The following is a 20930-nucleotide window of genomic DNA, read 5'->3' on the forward strand; positions in this document are numbered from 1 at the left end:
ACACTTTTTAAATTTGCTATTATTATACTATACTTGGGAAAAATACCGTACATGTACTGTGAACATAAACTCATTACATCATGAACGATATTGTAAATATAGAGTGTTTGCATTGTGGACAACACTATAATGCCTGTGAAGAACAATGTCTTTTCTGTATTTAGTTAAAAATTATTGTTGTGTCTGGCTTGGTAGCTAAACCCAAAAGCATTGGGTCTGGTTCGCAGCTAGACCCAAGTTTGGGTCCGGTGCCCAACAACGTTGGCCGAGTTTGTTTAATTCAAATTCTAGGCCTACAATTTACTCTGAGTAAATCGATCGACCTGCTAGGTCAACCCAGTAACCCAGCAAAAACTTGGTAGAAACCCTTTTTTTTCATATTTTTTTGTTGGTTACTAACTCTTTTCAAAGTTCACTATATAAATAATATTTTAAACTTAATTGTTTACAACATGTATAGCATATATTCACATGAATTATTTTTTTTATTTTTTTTATATAAATTAATAAAACATCAAATATTTTTTTTAAATTTTTTCTGGGTGACCTGAGGCCTCGACCAAGTTTGTTTCGTTCAATATTTGGGTCTGCAATTGGCCTGAAGTAAGGGTCAACCTGAAACTCAGGTGACTTGACAAAAACCCAGTAGAGACCTTTTTTCTTTCTTTCTCAAATGTGTTTTTTTTTTTCCTATCTAGAGAGACCTCCTTTTTTTTCTTCATATTTTTCAGTTAGTTACTAACTTATTTCAAAGTTCACTATATAAATATTAGAATAATATTTTATTTTTGCAACGTGAGATTTGAAGCCTTTTAATAAAAATACTCTATGTTTATAAGAACAAAAGTAATGTTTTTTCAATGTAGGATAAAAAACCTTTTTGATTTAAATACTTCAACTTAAAAGAATAAGATAGTATCTTTTCAATGTGGGATAAAAAACCTTTTGAAATAATTTTTTAAACTTAATTGTTTACAGCATGTATAGCGTATATTCACATGGATTATTTCTTAATTTTTTCATATAAAATATTAAAACCTCAAATATTTTTTTTTTTAATTTTTCCGAGTTGACCCGAGTCAACCCATGTAATGCGGGACTCGGCCCCTTAGTCGGGTCAACCTCTAGGCTGGGTTTGATAACTATGGTTGCCATGAAAATATAACTTTAAATAATGCAATTGAAATGAAATAAAGTGACGTGACCGGTTAAAAAACTAAAAACTAAAAAAATACACCAAAACTCCTCTATTTTATTTTGTTCAGGGGCCTCTTTTAAAAAATATTAATTTTTTTTGTTATGTGTTTAATTTTCAGAGTGGTTTTTTTTTGTTCATCTTTGGTTTGGTTTTTATATTTTATATAGATAAATTATATTTTTGAAAATATTAAATATTTATTGTTAGATGATATTCTTAATATGTGTAGCTTTACATGTTATTTTTTTCTTTTTATTTTATTCAATCAATTTAATGTCTTTTTTTTCAAGATTTAATATCTTGATCTACATTTGTCTTTCAGTTTTTCAAGTTTTATTTTTAAGTGTTATTAATATTTTTTTATTGATTTATTAACGAACATAATTCTTAATTTATTTGATTACATATGTGCATAAACTTTTTGATTTGTTATGTTTTTTGAACTACCAAAATGCATCGGAAAAACCTACATAGATAATGTTTTATGAAAAATAAAAATATTCGCCGCGGGTCACATAACTAGTAATAATAATAATTATTTATGTGATAATTTTACCCATAGTTTTGAAACCCGGTCTGGCGGGTCGACCTGGGGCTGGAAGCAGGTCGGGTTGGAGAAAAAACAGGGGAAGAAAAAACCGGTGTGACCCGACTAAAACATTTTTTCTTCAAAATAAAAAACAAATGAATAAGGAGAAGGGGATTTTGACAAAAGAAATATTTTTTTTTCCTCATGAATTTAAATTATTAGAATTCTTAAGAATATTGATTTTAATTACTTTAAGTTTAAATTGAAAAAAACATGTTATTAATAAAAAACGTGTTTAGTCAAAATAGGAAAAAAAAAATAGAAGATGAGGATTTTGGCAAAAATATTTTTTTTTATATAAAATTTAAATCACTCAAACTCTTTCAAATATTTATTTTAATTTCCATAGAATTAAATAAAAAAAATAACTATGAAAATGGTCTCGCTGTCTTTGTTATTTCCTCTATTATAATATTTAATGCATCCATAATATTATCGTCGACTAACTTGACTCTTTTCAATACGCACTTAACATATATTTTCATATGTACTTATCTTTTACTTTTTCTTAGAAAAATCAACTTCTTAATTTAATCTTAAAATTATTGTATTAAACAAATATATTATCTTTTTATTCTTCAATTAACAAATTTATTAATACTATAAAACACAACAATAATACCAGTACCTTAATCGTGGAGCGCTAATACAATATAATATAATTAATATAATTTTCTTGCCTCTTGTTTTCCTTTAAAATCTACGTATTCCCTTCATGCAATCCAGTGGCTTATATTAGCTTTCTACTACTATCATTCTCTCTAACAGAATCACACTCTCACCCTTTTGCAAAAATCCACCAAGGCTCCTGCTTTCTACTTCTCTTGTTCTCTCACTTATTCCCACCCTCACCCTCTCTGCAAAAATCCACCATGGCTCTGGCGTTGATCGGAGGATCAATTCTCTCTCCTGTCATTCAGGTTTTGGTCGACAGGTTGGCCTCTCGTCAGGTTCTGGGCTTCTTCAAAAGCCACAAGCTCGACGATGGTCTCCTGGAAAAGCTGAAAGAAACACTGAATACTGTCAACGGACTACTCGACGATGCGGAGGAGAAGCAGATTACAAATCGTGCTGTGAAGAACTGGCTTAATGATGTTAAACATGGTGTCTATGAAGCCGAGGACATATTGGATGAGATTAATTATGAAGATCTACGATCCAAGGACATTGATCGACCTGACAGCAATCGGGTAAGCATATAGTTCTTGCACTTATAGACCTTGCTTCCTCATAAAAATAATTTCAGGCATGGTTGTTGTCTTTGTGTGAGTTTTAATTAAAGAGTATTCATTTTAAGCAACTAATATATATTATTGGCTTTTGGTGTCTGTGGTGAAATTATGCTTGCAAATTCTCATTTATTAATTAGTTTTCTAAACATGGCCTTTGGATTTTAAAAATCTGAATTATTTATATAAATTTTGTCAATTTTAATTAAATTATATATTTTTTATAAGAACATAAATGGATATTACTTGTTCTGAAAAAAAAAGGGATACAAAATTGAATTGTCTTTCAATATTTTAGTGATGAATTATTAGGACTTACGACGATTCAAAACCCATTATTATAAATATTAATTTTCTTAGCAATTATATATATAATAATCACCAAGAATTATGCACTGATTTTTAATTAGCATAATTATAAATTGAAAACAATTATTTTTGAAAATAAAATTATTTTTCCATTTTTAATTTTAAAAAAAAATTAATTTCATTATATATATAAAAATAATATGATATAGTAAGGGCTTTGAAAATAACTAATGGCATTTAATCAATATCTTTTTAAAAACTTGAGTTTTACTGCTTAATTACATTAAGTTAGCATCAACAATCGTAAATTCTTGAAAAAGACCTGTAGAAGGAAAATGTTTTTGTTTTGATATTATAAAATCATAATGTTTTCCTGAATTCTATCTCATATATTTAGTCCACATTGCAGGTAAGGGATCGGGTTCCATGTCTAAATCCAGCTAATAGAAGGATGAAAGAGATGGGAGCAGAGTTACAAAAGATCCTTGAGAAGCTTGAACGTTTACTTAAACACAAGGGTGATCTGCGCCACATAGAATGTACTGGTGGATGGAGACTATTGTCAGAGAAAACAACTCCACTGGTTAATGAATCTCAAGTATATGGAAGGGACGCTGATAAGGAAGCAATAATGGAGCACTTGTTGACACAACACAACACGGATGGCACAAATTTATGTGCGGTCCCTATTGTGGGCATGGGCGGGATTGGTAAAACCGCTCTTGCTCAGCTTATCTACAACGACGAAAAGGTAGATGAGTGCTTCCAACTCAAGGCCTGGGTCTGGGCTTCTCAACAATTTGATGTTGCCAGGATTATTAAGGATATTCTTGATAAGATCAACGCAAGTACTTGCCGCACCAAAGAACCAGATGAATCTCTAATGGAGGCAGTAAAAGGGAAAAAACTTCTACTTGTTCTAGATGACGCGTGGAACATTGAGTACAATGAATGGGATAAATTACTGCTACCTTTGCGGTATGTGGAGCACGGAAGTAAGATTGTCGTGACAACACGGGAAGAAGATGTAGCAAAAGTCACTCAAACTGTCATCTCCTCTCACCGCTTGAATGTAATAAGCGATGAAGATTGCTGGAAGTTGTTTGCAAGGGATGCATTTAGTGGTGTAAATTCTGGAGCAGTCTCACACTTGGAAGCATTTGGCAGAGAAATAGTGAGAAAGTGCAAAGGTTTACCGCTGGCAGCGAAAACTCTTGGGGGCCTTTTGCACTCCGTAGGAGATGTCAAGCAATGGGAGAAGATAACCAATAACAGTTTGTGGGGTTTGTCGAATGAAAACATCCCTCCAGCTCTAACATTGAGCTATTATTATCTCCCTTCACATCTGAAACGTTGTTTTGCTTATTGTGCAATATTTCCCAAGGGTTATGTATTCAAGAAGGATGGATTAATCACTGAATGGATGGAACAAGGATTTTTAGTCCAGTCCAGACGCGTCGAGGAGATGGAAGATATAGGTGAAAAATACTTTGATGATCTTTTCTCCAGGTCACTTTTCCAGCAATCACTTCATGTTCAATCAGATTTCAGCATGCATGACATCATAAGTGATTTAGCTGAATACGTGTCAGGAGAATTTTGCTTTAAGCTTGGTATTAATGAATCGGGCTCTGGGTTGGAGGGTGAACATTCATGGTCGCTTCCAGAAAGGACTCGTTATTTATCAATCACTTCAGCGGCAGCATATGGCGGAGGACTTCCGATATTTCATAGCATTCATGGAGTCCAACATTGGCGCACCTTGTTTCCACTTTATACTTTAAGGGAAGTTGATATTGAGGCACTGAATGACATCTTGCCAAATCTTAAGCGCTTGCGAATGCTATCTTTATGTCATCCAAAAGGTATTTCTTCTCAGTTGCTCAAATCCATTGGCAACTTAAAACGTTTGCATATTTCTTCTCAGTTGCTCAATTCCATTGGCAACTTAAAACATTTGCGACACTTGGACCTTTCTTGCACCGCTATTGAAAGGTTGCCCGAAAGTGTGTGCACCTTGTACTATTTGCAAAGCTTATTGTTAAAGGAGTGCCGACATCTCATGGAGTTGCCATCCAACCTTTCCAACTTGGTCGACTTACAACATCTTGATATTGAAGGGACAAATTTGAAAGAGATGCCACCAAAAATGGGGAAACTCACGAAGCTTCGAATTTTGGAATCTTACATCGTGGGAAAAGATAGCGGGTCTAGCATGAAAGAGTTGGGGAAGCTCTCACACATAAGGAAAAAACTTTCTATTCGGAATCTCAGAGATGTTGCAAATGCTCAAGATGCTTTGGATGCCAATTTGAAGGGTAAGAAGAAGATTGAGGAGTTGGGGTTGACGTGGGATGGCAGTACGGATGACACGTCACACGAGAGAGATGTACTTGAGAAATTGGAGCCTTCTGAAAATGTGAAAGAGCTAGCCATTATTGGTTACGGGGGTACAACGTTTCCAGGCTGGCTTGGAAACTCTTCTTTCTCAAATATGGTAGTACTGTTGCTTTATGGATGTAAGAACTGCATCCTTTTACCACCATTGGGGCAGCTGCCATCTCTTGAAGAGCTCCATATTGAAGGATTTGATGATGTCGTGGCAGTTGGTTCTGAGTTCTATGGAAGTAACCCTTTGATTTTGAAGCCATTTAAATCCCTCAAAATATTAAAGTTTGCGGGGATGAAAAAATGGCAGGAATGGGAAACGGATGTAGATGGTGCTTTCCCTCATCTTGCAGATCTCCGCATAAGACATTGCCCCAAGTTAACAAATGGCTTGCCTAGTCACCTTCCTTGTTTATTGAGTCTTTATATTCAAGAATGTCCGCAGCTTGTGGTTTCAATTCCAGAGGCTCCCATGCTCGACGTAATCAATGTACCTGAGGGCGATGAAAGCCGTATATATGGGGTATCAGATCTACATTGCCTTCATTTTAGACGAGATCCCCAGCTAAAGGGAATGGAGCAAATGAGTCATTTGGTTCCCTCTTCTTTCACTGAAATCAAAATCGAGGAATGTAGTTCATTTAAGTGCTGCCAGCTAGACCTTTTACCCCAGGTATCCACACTTACCATTGAACATTGTCCCAATCTCGAATCCCTTTGTATAGGCGAGAGACCTCTCCCTGCTCTCTGTCATCTGACAATCAGTCACTGTCCTAAATTGGTGTCTTTCCCCAAAGGAGGACTAGCTGCCCCAGATTTGACAAGGCTTGTGTTAGAGGGTTGCTCATATTTGAAGTCGTTGCCGGAAAACATGCATTCCCTCCTCCCTTCCCTACAGAATTTGCAATTGATCTCACTTCCAGAAGTTGATTCGTTTCCTGAAGGAGGTTTACCCTCCAATTTAAACACACTTTGCATTGAAGATTGTATCAAACTCAAGGTATGTGGTTTGCAAGCACTCCCTTCTCTTTCATGCTTCGGATTTGCTGGGAACGATGTGGAGTCTTTTGACGAGGAGACGTTGCCCTCTACTCTTACAACCCTTGTAATCAATCGTCTGGGAAACCTGAAGTCTCTGGACTACAAGGGGCTTCATCACCTCACCTCTCTTCAGGTATTGGGTATCGAGGGTTGCCATAAGCTTGAGTCCATATCAGAGCAAGCGCTTCCCTCCTCCCTTGAATACCTTGATCTCAGAAATCTAGAATCTCTGGACTACATGGGGCTTCATCACCTCACATCTCTTCAGAGATTGTATATCGCGGGCTGCCCTAATCTTGAGTCGATATCAGAGCTGGCGCTTCCCTCTTCCCTTAAATACCTTTATCTCAGAAATCTAGAATCTCTGGACTACAAGGGGCTTCATCACCTCACCTCTCTTGACACATTGAAGATCAAGAGTTGCCCTAAAGTTGAGTTCATATCAGAACAGGTGCTGCCCTCCTCCCTTGAATACCAGGGGCTTCATCACCTTACCTCTCTTACAAATTTGAGTATCAAGAGTTACCCTAAACTTGAGTCCATATCAGAACGGGCGCTGCCCTCCTCCCTTGAATGCCTTCATCTCTGTAAACTGGAATCTCTGGACTGCATTGGGCTTCAGCACCTCACCTCTCTTCACAAATTGAAGATCGGGAGTTGTCCTAAACTTGAATCGTTGCAGGGGCTGCCTTCCTCCCTTGAATTCCTTCAGTTATGGGATCAGCAAGACCGGGACTACAAGGAGCTTCGGCACCTCACCTCTCTTCGCAAAATGAAGATAAGGAGGAGCCTTAAGCTTGAGTCCCTTCAAGAAGGCACCCTTCCCTCCTCCCTTGAAGACCTTGAAATCTGGGATTTGGAAGATCTGGAATATAAGGGGTTTCAGCACCTCACCTCTCTTCGTAAATTACATATCTGTAGTTCTCCTAAGCTCGAGTCCATGCCAGGAGAGAAGCTGCCCTCCTCCCTTGTATCTCTTCAAATATCAGGTCTGATAAATCTGAAATCTGTAATGGGGCGTCAGCACCTCACCTCTCTTCGCGAATTGATTATCTCGGATTGTCCTAAGCTCGAGTCTGTGCCAGGAGAAGGCCTTTCCCAATGTAACTTTAGAGGTCTTTTATCTAGGCTCCGTTTAGACTCCAGTTTAGTTTTGTAGAAAATTAGATTTTTTGGAAAATAAATTCCTGAAAAATGAATTATTTTTCAATGTTTGGTAGTGTTATGAAAACTGAATTGAAAAACACTTTTTAATGTTTGGTTATGTTATGAAAATTAAACTGAAAAATAATTTATTAATAAATTAATTTTTTTTAAGTTTATATAATATATATAAAATATTTAATATAATATTTAATCACTTACAATAAAAAGAATGAAATCTAAAAAGTATAATGATGAATTTTTTTATTATATCTTATATTCATATATAGCTTATTTTATAAAATATAACTATATATGTCATATAATATTATAGAGATATAACCTTGTGAATTTTTTCATAAATAAAACCTATTAATATATATTTTTTAATTTTAAAAGCTTAAAATATGTTTTTTTTCATATGAATAAAATTTTCACTATTCTATTTGTTATTACTAAAGCACTAGGAAATAAAAAAAAAAATAAAAAACAAGGAAAATGAAATACCAATAAGAAAAAGGCTAAAGGAAAATAGAAAAAAAATAAAAGAAACAAAGTAGTCATTATAATAATAAAAAAGGGATGAAAACTGAATTTGCCACACACAAAGGGGGGCAAAATAGAGTTTTTCTATTAATAAAAAATAAAAATAAAATAAAACATGTGTTTTGGCAAGTGCAGATTTATTTGGATAGGGTGTGTGGATGAGGTGCATGTGGTCCTGTGATCGGTTACAAGAGAAGGAGATACCACACGTGTTTTTTTGGTAAGTAAAGGAAAGTATTTTCCTTGGAATAAGAAAAGGAAAGTGTTTTCCTGCCACAAAGCATTTATTTTTTCATTGACCAGAATTACCTTTCCTTTGACTAGTTTTCCAGATGGTTACCAAACATGGGAAAATTAGGGAAAATGATTTCCAGGAAAATGAATTCCTGGAAACAAACAAGGCCTTAATATGGTTAAAAAGAGAGAGTTGGACGAAAAGTGTCGTCTCCGGTGCTTCGCAGGCAAGCAGTCAATTATCTAGGTCCCGTTTGGTGGAATGTAATTTTTTTAAAAAAATAAATTTAAAAAAAAGTGAATTATTTTATGATGTTTGATAGTGTAATAGAAAATAAATTGGTAAATACTTTTCAGTGTTTGGTTATGTCATGGAAAATGAGCTGGAAAATAACTTATTAATGTTTTATTTTTCTCAAGTTTATTAAAATAATGAGGAACAAATCTTACAAATTAAAAGGTTGAATGAGAATGAAATTAAAAAAATATATAATTTCATAAATTATCTCAAATAAAATAAATAATACTTAAAATAATAGAGATCAAATTTAAAAAAAAAATGAAAGATGAAGAAATTAAAATAATAATAATTAAAATTTCATAAATTATTTCAAATAAAATAAGTAACAATAAAAAAAATAAGGATCAAATTTTATAGATAAAAAATTTCAATAAAAAAATGATAAGAAAAACACAAATAACAATTATAAAAATAAGAACCAAAATTAATATAAAAAATAAATTTTAAGAGATGAAATTGATAAATAAATATTCAAAATAAAATATATAGAGTAATTAAAAATTTAAAAACTAAATTTGATATAATCAATAAATAATATAACATTTCGAATGAAACACTGAATACCATCAACGGACTACTCGACGGTGTGGAGGAGAAGCAGATTACAAGTTCTGCTGTGAAGAACTGGCTTAATGATGTTAAGCATGCTGTGTGTGAAGCTGAGGACATACTGGAGGAGATTGATTATGAATGTCTACGATCCAAGGACATTGATGTTAAACATGCTGTCTATGGAGCTGAGGATTGGAGAAGTAGCGGATGCTGGAGAAAGTTCACGCCCTGGAGTAAGAACTATGAAAACAATGCTTTTAAGAATTGGTGAAGTTTCGTTAACTTCCTTGTTTATAACTCACTACTTTCTTATATAGGAAAAATCAGGATGGACTTTGCTGATGACGAACTTAATTCTAGAGTTTGCATCTGCAGTTTTTGACCAGCTGGGTTATGCATCAATTGGCATGGTGTTGGCATTTGTAGCTTTGCTTCTTGCTACTGCTGAACTCATTTACATGGCTCGAAAGGAGAAAATGAGCCTATTGCCCTGTTTCCATCGCCCATCGACCGGTACTTCCGCACCTGGAGAGCCTGTTGGCACTATTGTTGAGTATTTTGGATTGGTTGGTGCTGTCTGGCAATGCTTTTATTCGATAGTGGAGTATGCATATGCTCGTCAGGAGAAAGATAATCCAATTAAAATGTGTCTTCTGCCTTTCCTTTTCTTATTATGTGTGGTATTTTCCAAATTAATCAAAAAATAGTTTCATTGACAAGAGTGCTGAGGAACGGTATTTTCTTAACTAAAAAAATGGCAGTGTTTTGTTTTGCTTAATTAGGACTATATATTTTTAGTAGAATGTGTCGACGACTTTGACACAGGATATGATCTCTTCTTCTTATTGTTTTAAATTTCTTGCAGCTCTATATCAATTCTGGTCTTTAATATCTTGCAATTTCTTGCAGTTCCTACACCACGAGAGCCAATGACCATCGATCTTTAATTTGAGTAAAGCCTATTTCTTATCTCTTCATCATGGAAGAAAAAAGAGAATTTCTAGGCTAATGGTTGGTTACTGTCTCACAATAGAAAAAGATAGTGAAGATAGAAGGAATATATTTTCTATTTTAAAAATATAGAAATTTATTAAAAACCTTTAGTAAAATATATATTTATTTTATGTTTTTGTGTTTTGTTTTTTTGTTTTTTCTATTCTAATATAGTAATTGTCATAACCTCATTTTTGACCTTTTTTTTTAATTATTTTATTTAAAAAAAAATGATGAAAAACAAATAAAAATAAAATAAATGAAGAATGAATTAAATTTTGGGTTAAGGGCAACATGATTGGAAGTTTAAAGATTTAATTAAACTCTTGACTAGTTTAATTAATTAAATCAAGGGTTTAATTGGAGAATTGATTTAATTAAAATTTAGATTATTTTAATTAATGAAATCAAGATTTTAATTGAATAATTAATAAGTTTGAGGACTTAATTAAACTTTGATTTAATTAATTAAAAGAATCAGGGGTGTAATTGAAAAAATATCAAAGTTTGGAGCCGATTCAAGGAAACATTGCTAGAAAATTAAAGTCCAATGACCAAATTGAATAGTCCAAACACCTAGAACTGTTGTGTAAATGGCATTATATCTCAAGGATTTAATTGAATTTAATCCAAGGGCACAATTACAAATCAATTATTTCTGATTAGGATCCCAATTGTTAAGTTTAAATTGTTTAGGGACCAAATTGAAAAACAGCCATGCCCAAGGACACAACAACACCGTTTTGGAAGCAATGTTCATCGTCTCCTACATTTGCGCGGATGAAGCCGGTTCAACGGGGAAATCAGCTGCAACAAATCCGATCATGGATCATATCTCTTGCCCACGATCTCGTTTGTGGATTTCATAACAATCCTGCAAAGGCAGGACTGGTTGAGGGGCAAGCTTCTCTATAAAAGGGGGCGGAAAATCAGAGGGAAAGAGGAAGAACCAGGGGGGCCAGTGGAGGGAGATTGAACAAAAAACCGGGAATAAAGACTTAAGCAAAAGCCACAAAAAGGCCTCAGCAACAGAGGAGGATTCGAGGGGGGACGAAATAGAGAAAAAATAAAAACCAAAGGAAGCCAGGATACAGACCAAGGCAGGAGGCAGATCATAAAAAGAAACAGAGGAAAACAGGGGAAAGAACACTGTAAACAGGGAAGAGACAGACAAGAAGGGACAGAGAAGAAAAAAAAAAGACCGAGAAAAACAGGAGTCAAACAAAAAGATAAAAACGAAGAAACAGAGGAGACGGCAGTAGGGGCGAGTACTAGAGAAAGCTTGGGTCCAACCAACCCGCAGCACCAGGACCCTTACCATCATAGGCTTCGCCCAGCGATTCCAGAAAACTCACAGTTCATAGGAAATTGTTTGGTAAGCTGACTTATTGAAAGTAAATTTTTAGTTAATTCAGGAACAAGGAGAACATCATTAATAGGTAATTTAGTATTGTTTTATTTAATAAATGAATCTCCAATACCAACAACTGGTAGAGACGATCGATTTCCAATAACAATAGAGTCAGTTCCAAAATACTTACGAACATCAGTTAACATACCTGGCTTACTTGTCATGTGATTTAATGTACCAGTGTATGATGTCCATTCCGTGTCAACTACGGTGTTGTCTAGCGTAAAGGCTGCTAGTGCTTGTGGTATTTCAGTGTCCTGAGTAGTATTTTGTTTAGGTATCCACTAGCATATTTTAGCAATGTGACCCGTTGTGCCACAATATTGGCATTTGTCTTCGCGATACAAATCTCATTCTGTTTGAGTCATGCGGCGTTCTCCTGGTGGTGGAGGACGGCGTGGTTGAGTGAGATTAAAATACCTTCTGTTTTGATCTCCAGATTGCTGGGCTTGAAATCCTCTTCCATCAGATGTGAACTGATATGTACTACGTGCTGAGGAAGGTTGCTATGTTCTCTGCTGATGGTGTTGCTATTGTTGTCCATAAAACGCAAGTTGTTGTGGAACCTGTGTGTTTGTTATGAAGGAGAACCAATTTCGGCGTTGATCAAAGTTTTGAAGCTGTGAAACCAGCTCTGAATAGGATGGTCTTGTAGGCTTCAACATGGTTGTTGTGAAGTTTTCATAGTATGGACCAAGGCTGGTTAGAAGACAAAAAACCTTTTCATTGTCTGAAACTGGTTTTCCAATTGCTACAAGGCTATCACACAATCTTTTGAAGGTGCGGATATGCTCTTCCATGGATTGATTTTCATGTTTACGGAAGTAGGTAACCTGCTGCCGAAGTGTGAATTCACGTTCTTGTGAATCCTTAGCATATGCATTCTTCAATTCTTCCCAAACAGCAAATGTTGTTTCTAGTCCAACAACAAGACTAAGTGCTTCTTCAGACAAGGTTTCCAATAATCCAACCTCGAAGGAGTTGGTCAGATTTTCTCCAAGTGATGAAGGCCTCTGTTAGGACTGGTGCTGTATTTTTTGTGTGCAGGTTGTTGATTGAATCTTGTGTGTTGTATTTTGCTGGTGCAAGAACTTCATTGGTGAGATGCTCAACAAGCTCCTGACTTTCTGCAAGAGCTAGAGCTTGTTCTCTCCATAATGGGTAGTTTGTTTGGTTAAGTTTGAGGGTAATAAAGTCACCAACATTGAGAGACAACAAAGTCATTGTGAAGGATGTGATTGTATTTGATATGTGTGTGCTCAATCAAGCTCTGATACCAAGAGAAAAAGCTGAACAGGGGACACAACAGATGAAGAATATGTGTTTACTACAATACTATTAAGCATACAAACGTGAGCACCATTAATTATAATTTGTACAGGATACTCTTTATATATAGAGTAGTAATTAGCTATTGCCTTTTCATTACTTATTTCTTTCTATGAATACAATATTCCTTATTTATATATATTGATTTGTTTCTGATATAAGGTAGTTGTAGTTTCCTTCTATGAGAGGTGTGCCATAGCTGTAATTTCCTTCTTTGAGAAGTAGCCATTGGTTGAGGTAGCCACAGCTATGATTTCCATGTATGCTTAATTACCATTCTGAATAGTAGCCGTTGGAGATATTATTTCAGAATGGTTGGTGACGAGAGGGAGGATCCTGTGGTGGTGCTGCTGTTGCAGTTGCTGGCAAAGGTGAGGATCCTGTGCTGTTGCTGCTGCTGTCTCCTGCTACTGCTGTAGAGTTATTTTGTTGTTGTTAATAGGCATGAGCTTCATTCACTTGGACTTTAAATATTGCACATGAATCTTTGAAGAGGAATAAAATATATATTTTGTTATTGTGAATTTTTATTTTGTTTATGTGAATTAATTATTCATTTATTTTTCTGCAAAAATCCACCAAGCCTCCTGCTTTCCACTACTCCTTTTCTCTCACATATTCCCACCCTCACCGTTTCTGAAAAAATCCACCATGGCTCTGGAGTTGATCGGCGGATCAATTCTCTCTCCTGTCATTCAGGTTCTGGTCGACAGGTTATGCATGCAACTAATATCATTGGCTGTCTCTGGCGAAATTATGCTTGCAAATTCTCATTTATTAATTAGTTTTCTAGACATGGGCTTTGGATTTTTTAAAATCTGAATTATTTATATAAATTTTGTCAATTTTAAATAAGTTATATATTTTTTATAAGAGCATAAATAAATTTTAATTGTTCTGAAAAAATAAGGGATATAAAATTGAATTGTCTTTCAATATTTTTAATGATGAATAATTAGGACTTACGAGATTCAAAACCCATTATTATAAATATTAAATTTCTTAGTATTTATATATATAATAATCACCAAGAATTATGCCCTTATTTTTTGTTAGCACAATTAGAATCTGAAATGATATTTTATATATGAAAGCTTCATATCTTTGTTTTAAGTATTAAACATAAATACTTTACTTTTAATATAATATAACAAGGGCTATGAAAATCACTAATGACATTTAATCACTTTCTTTTAAAACTTGAATTTTACTGCGTGAATTAAGTTAGCATCAACAATTGTAAATTCTTGAAAAAGGGCTATGACACACGGCACGAGAGAGAAGTACTTGAGAGATTGGAGCCTTCTGAAAATGTGAAAGAGCTTGCCATTACTGGTTACGGGGGTACAACGTTTCCAGGCTGGCTTGGAAACTCTTCTTTCTCAAATATGGTAAAGTTGACACTTTCTGGATGTAAGAACTGCATCCTCTTGCCACCACTGGGGCAGCTGCCTTCTCTAAAAGAGCTCTATATTGAAGGATTTGATGATGTCGTGGCTGTTGGTTCTGAGTTCTATGGAAGTGACTCTTCGATGGAGAATCCATTTAAATCCCTCAAAATATTACAGTTCAAGGGGACGAAAAAATGGCAGGAATGGAAAACAGATGTAGCTGGTGCTTTCCCTCAGCTTACAGATCTCATCATATTAGGTTGTCCCGAGTTAACAAGTGCCGTGCCTCGTCACCTTCCTTCTTTATCGATTATTGGTATTGAAGAATGTCCGCAGCTTGGGGAAGGATTTAGGATACGAAAAAAAAAATTCATAAAATTAAAGTGAAAATACAAATAAATTTATTGTTAAAATTATATTTTTTGATGTTTTGTGGAATATAATTCATCTATAATTAAATTTGAATCTGAATTGATAGTGTAATAACCCCTCAACCGGGATAAAATAATAATCTCATGTCAACTAGAAAACAAAATAATTAAATTTTTTCAATGTCAACCATCTGACCATGGACATGTGATTTAGATAATTTTATTGAAAGGAAAGCAAAAACAAAACACAAAAACTAATTTTCATAAAAAATAAATATTGAAGAATAATTTTTTTTTAAATAATTTCTCTCATGAAGAAACCAAAAATCAATATGTGCAAACCTTTTAAAAAAAAAAAAGAGAAGAAGCTAAGTGACGAAAATCTTAAAAATACCAATAAAAAAAGAGTTAAAACAAAATAAACATAAGTAAAAAAAAAAGATTAAATTCAACAATAAAAAATAGAAATTAAATGATGAGGAATAAAATCAAAACAATATCTAATTAGTTGAAGGATTTAAAAATATCAAAAAGAAATAGTGTTAAATTTAATATAAAAATAAAATAAAATGATTAGAGAGAAATAGAAATAAATACTATTTTTATAAAATAAAAACAAAAGAAAAAATCAATAAAAAAATAAAAACTATATGTGATATAAGTGTTATCCGCACATATCAACCATTGGTTCCAAACAAAACCATAAAATAAAAAAACTGGACACTTGTAGTCATCAGGTCCAAACCTACCTGAAAGGCAGAAGTAACTGCATATGCATTTGCAATACCATGCCACAACCAAATCAATCGTTACCAAAAACATCCTTTATTCATTATTAAAGGTCTTCTCGTTAACAAAACAGAAAAACAAAGTGAAAAAAAGAGAGAGAGAGAGATTGGTTTCAATGGCAAATGCATAAGCAAAAACTAATCAGATATGGAAACCATAAAGAGAGCAACGAAGGGATAAAAATCGATCAAAAAACCCTTACTGAAAGAAGAAACAACACACATTCACCTCACGTGTCCTCTATCGGTTTGTTCAAGAAAAAAAGAGACAAGAACTGCATCACCACCTCCATCCTCTCTCAGTAGCTTCTTCTTCTCCAATGTGGATACCTTTTTGGTTCTTACATGTTCTATGCCTCCTCTCCCTTTTCTAAATCATGACTACAAGTGAAGAAAACAACTCTAATCCCACCCAAGAACAATGCTCTAATACCAAAGTCCATAGGAGACAAAAGAGATTTAAAGTTAAAGAAGAGAGAAAAGAAAAGGAAGCCAACAAAAGAGAATAAAAGGCTGAACAAATACTAAAACCCTAACTAGAACAAGTAATTAAGCTCATAACTCACTAAATAAAATACCCAATAATAATTAAATTAAACCCAATAAATAATGTTTAATTAATAAATTTCAACTAAAAATTCAAATAAATTAAATTAAAACATAAACTAAAGCCCAATTTTTTAATGATTTGAGCTAACCTATGATTTATGATAATATAAATGGGTGTTTCGAGTCAGTATCCCCACTATTTTTTGTCTTTGGTGGAAAAAAAGAGAGGTGCATATTTTTTAATGATTTGAGCTACCCTATGATTTATGATAATATAAATGGGTGTTTCGAGTCAGTATCCCCACTATTTTTTTGTCTTTGGTGGAAAAAAAGAGAGGTGCATATGTTTTTGTTAGGCCAAAAGTAACTTTGCTCGCCCTAAAATAAGAAAAAGAAGGTTGCACCTTCAACATTTTAACCTTTAAGAAGAAGTGAAAAGAAAAGGTAGAAGCAGACATCATGATTATCCAAAATGCAATATTTGATCTCTGGTCCAAGCAACAAATCCACGGCTATCACAAAGATGTTGTCCACTTCTTTTGCCTTCCTTCTCTTACTTTTCTAGCTATTTTTTCCTAAACTTTCATCCCCTCTCAGCGCTGGGAATGCACTAAGCGATGAAGATTGCTGGCAGGTTCTTCTTGCAAGGTATGCATTTAATTTAGGGTTGCAAATTCTTGAGCAGCCTCACACTTGGAAACATTTGGCAGAGGAATAGCGAGAAAGTGCAAAGGTTTACTGCTGGCTGCGAAGACCTCTGGGAGTCTTTTTGCACTCTGAAGGAGATGTCAAGCAGTATGTGGGGTTTGTCGAATGAAAACATCCCTTAAGTTAAATTAAAAAAATATTTTTAATGAAGTATATATCATGCTAAAATCGGTAATGGGTTTCGACGAATATAAGAATTAGGAAAAATTAAAAAAAATTAAAATAGATGTGTTTTGAGAGTGATAAAATAATTTTAAGAAATTATAATGAAAATTAAAAATAAAAGTAAAACAAATAACTTTGTGAAAAAGTGTTTGTGTAAACCTCAGTTAAAAATCAGTAACGTTACAATGAAATTATAGTAAATTTATAAATTAAACAAATTGTAGAATGAAAAAATAAATATATTATATGGTCTCGAGAAATTAGTAAAACAACTTGTATAGTTCCGCGAAGATCCACCATGGCTCTGGAGTTGAGTGGAGGTCACTTATCTGTGCTGTCATTGAGGTTCAATCAATAAAAAAGTTTAAAGTTCATCTTTTAAATTATTGTGAGAAGTACTAAAGTACCGTTCAATTTGTAAGAACACCAGTCTTTTTTATAAGCCAACAATTACACTTTTTAAATTTGCTATTATAATAATTTTTATTTATGTGATAATTTCACCCATGTTCTTTTAGCTTTCTACCAAATACCTTCTAATAGTAATGCCAAATGAAGTTTTTTTAAAAAATAGTTTTGAACTAATTTTATGTGTTTATATTTTAGCTGTAAACTTCATTTCCCACATGTTTCATTCTTTTACTATTGAGTTTTGTTATTGGAAATTCTCATTAAAGTTTACTGTGGTTCCTATTTTTTTATTATCCTTCTAGTTTTATCTATTTATATTTAATTTTAAAAATTTATTTTCCTCACATTTCAATTCAGTATAAAGAGAAAAAATGCTAGGAAAAAAAAAAAGAAAACAAAGAAGTATTTTGGTGAGTCATATTTCAAGAACATAAATATTGATTTTAATTAATGTTAATAGATTTACCTTTAAAAAAGAAGTTAAATCAATGTGATTTTACTGTTTAACCATGATAGAAAAGACAAATTGGTGCTTATAAAGTTTTTTTGTATGGTTTTTTTAAGGTTCCCAAGATATTTTTGGTTAAAAACAAGTTGACATTTAAGAGTTTTGGTAGTCCAAAACGTTGGTTTCTAATTTCCTACTAGACAACAACATATTATTTGCTAAAGTGAAACAACATGTTATTTGTTCTATTTCAAAAAAATCTTAGACAAATTGCTAAAAGGTTAGGCTTGCGTGTTTATATATTATATATAATATATATATATATATATATATATAAAACACGCAAGCCTAACCTTTTAGATTCAATAGAGGCTGATCATGTAGCAAATCAAGCATTTGAGCCTAGCCTTTCAAAGCATGGGTGCGCATGAGCTTCATTCACTTGGTCTTTAAATATTGCACATGAATCTTTACAGAGGAATAAAATATATATTTTGTTATTGTGAATTTTTATTTGTTTGTTTATGTGAATTAATTATTCTTTTTATTTTTCCTTACAAGCGCATAAAAATTATAAAGACATAATTTTTTGTTACTGAAACTTTCTATTCAAATCATGATGATTTTTTATTTTAAAAAAATGTTTCTAATAAAAAAAACATGTTTTCTTCAAAATAAAAAAAAACAAATAAATAAGGAAAAGGGAGTTTTGTACAAAGAAACATATTTTTTCCTCATGGATTTAAATTATTAGAATTCTTGAGAATATTGGTTTTAATAACTTTAAGTGCTAATTCAAAAAAGGGTTTTATTAATAAAAAATATTTGTTTATTCAAAATAGGAAAAAAAATATAAGAGATGAAAAGAATTTGAAACAAAAAATCTATAAAATTTAAATCATCCAAACTCTTTCAAATATTTATTTTAATTGCCATATAATTAAATAAAAATTAACTATAAAAATGGTCTCGCTGTCTTTTCTATTTCCTTATTATAATATTTATATATGTATCTATGTTTTGCTTTTTTATTAGAAAAATCAACTTCTTAATTTAAATTTAATCTTTAATTAACATTCATGTTTTTTTTACAGTTTATATATTTTTAAATTTATTGTATTAAACACATATATTATCTTTTTATTCTTCGATTAACAAATTTATTTATTTATTTTTGTTGAAATTTGTTAAGATAGTATAAAAACACAACAATAATACCTGTGCCTGAATCGTGGAGCGCGGATACAATATAATATAATTAATATAATTTTCTTGTCTCTTATTTTCCTATAAAGTCTACGTATTCTCATCATGCAATTCAGTGGCCTAATTATCATTATCTCTCACATGATCACTTTCTCACCCTTTCTGCAAAAATCCACCAAGCCTCCTGCTTTCCACTACTCCTTCTCTCACATATTCCCACCCTCACCGTTTCTGCAAAAATCCACCATGGCTCTGGAGTTGATCGGCGGATCAATTCTCTCTCCTGTCATTTCAGGTTCTGGTCGACAGGTTGGCCTCTCGTGAGGTTCTGGGCTTCTTCAAAAGCCATAAACTCGATGGTGGTCTTCTGGAAAAGCTGAATGAAACACTGAATACTGTTAACGGACTACTCGACGATGCGGAGGAGAAGCAGATTACAAATCGTGCTGTGAAGAAACTGGCTCAATGATGTTCAACATGCTGTCTATGAAGCTGAGGACATATCGGAGGAGATTGATTATGAATATCTACGATCCAAGGACATTGATACCCCTCGACCTGACAGCAGTTGGGTAAGCGTAAGTTCTTGCACCTATAGACCTTGCTTCCTCATAAAATGTTTGTTTGTTTTGTTTGTTTGTTTTTTAACTTTCATGTATGCTCTCTAGTCTGTAAACGAGGAAAAAATAATTTTAGGCATGGTTGTTGTCTTTCTGTGAGTTTTAATTAAAGAGTATTCATTGTTATGCATGCAACTAATATCATTGGCTTTTGGTGTCTCTGGCGAAATTATGCTTGCAAATTCTCATTTATTAATTAGTTTTCTAGACATGGGCTTTGGATTTTTAAAATCTGAATTATTTATATAAATTTTGTCAATTTTAATTAAATTATATATTTTTTTATAAGAGCATAAATAAATTTTAATTGTTCTGAAAAAATAAGGGATATAAAATTGAATTGTCTTTCAATATTTTTTCATGATGAATAATTAGGACTTACGAGATTCAAAACCCATTATTATAAAATATTAAATTTCTTAGTATTTATATATATTATAATCACCAAGAATTATGCCCTGATGTTTTGTTAGCACAATTAGACTCTGAAATGATATTTTTATACATGAAAGCTTCATATCTTTGTTTTAAATATTAAAAATAAATACTTTACTTTTAATATAATATAATAGGGGCTATGAAAATCACTAATGACATTTAATCACTATCTTTTTAAAACTTGAATTTTACTGCGTGCATTAAGTTAGCATCAACAATTGTAAAAATCTTGAAAAAGAAAACTTATTAATTCTCTAGATGTAAAAATCTTAATGTTTATGTTTTTGATATTAAAAAATTATAATGTTTTCCTGAATTCTATCTCATATATTTAGTCCACCATTGCAGGTAAGGGATCGGGTTCCATTTCTAAATCCAGCTAATAGAAGGATGAAAGAGATGGAAGCAGAGTTACAAAAGATCCTTGAGAAGCTTGAACGTTTACTTAAACACAAGGGTGATCTGCGCCACATAGAAGGTACTGGTGGATGGAGACCATTGTCAGAGAAAACAACTCCACTGGTTAATGAATCTCATGTATATATGGAAGGGATGCTGATAAGGAAGCCATA

General features: G+C 33.0%; 1 protein-coding gene across 1 annotated transcript; it reads left to right on the forward strand.

Moving 5' to 3' along the window:
* The first annotated feature begins 3748 nt into the window (after window positions 1–3748).
* Window positions 3749–7964, forward strand: LOC118032442 (putative disease resistance RPP13-like protein 1). The gene has a single exon (XM_035037155.2). The coding sequence runs from the start codon at window positions 3777–3779 to the stop codon at window positions 7911–7913; it is 4137 nt and encodes a 1378-aa protein (XP_034893046.2). The 5' UTR covers window positions 3749–3776; the 3' UTR covers window positions 7914–7964.
* The last annotated feature ends 12966 nt before the right edge of the window (window positions 7965–20930 follow it).

The sequence above is a fragment of the Populus alba genome, chromosome 17 (genome assembly GCF_005239225.2).
Source record: "Populus alba chromosome 17, ASM523922v2, whole genome shotgun sequence".
Taxonomy (NCBI): domain Eukaryota; kingdom Viridiplantae; phylum Streptophyta; class Magnoliopsida; order Malpighiales; family Salicaceae; genus Populus; species Populus alba.

What these genes read in the sequence shown, in the direction of transcription:
- LOC118032442 (XM_035037155.2), top strand. Translation starts at nt 3,777, where the DNA reads ATGAAAGAGATGGGAGCAGAGTTACAAAAGATCCTTGAGAAGCTTGAA.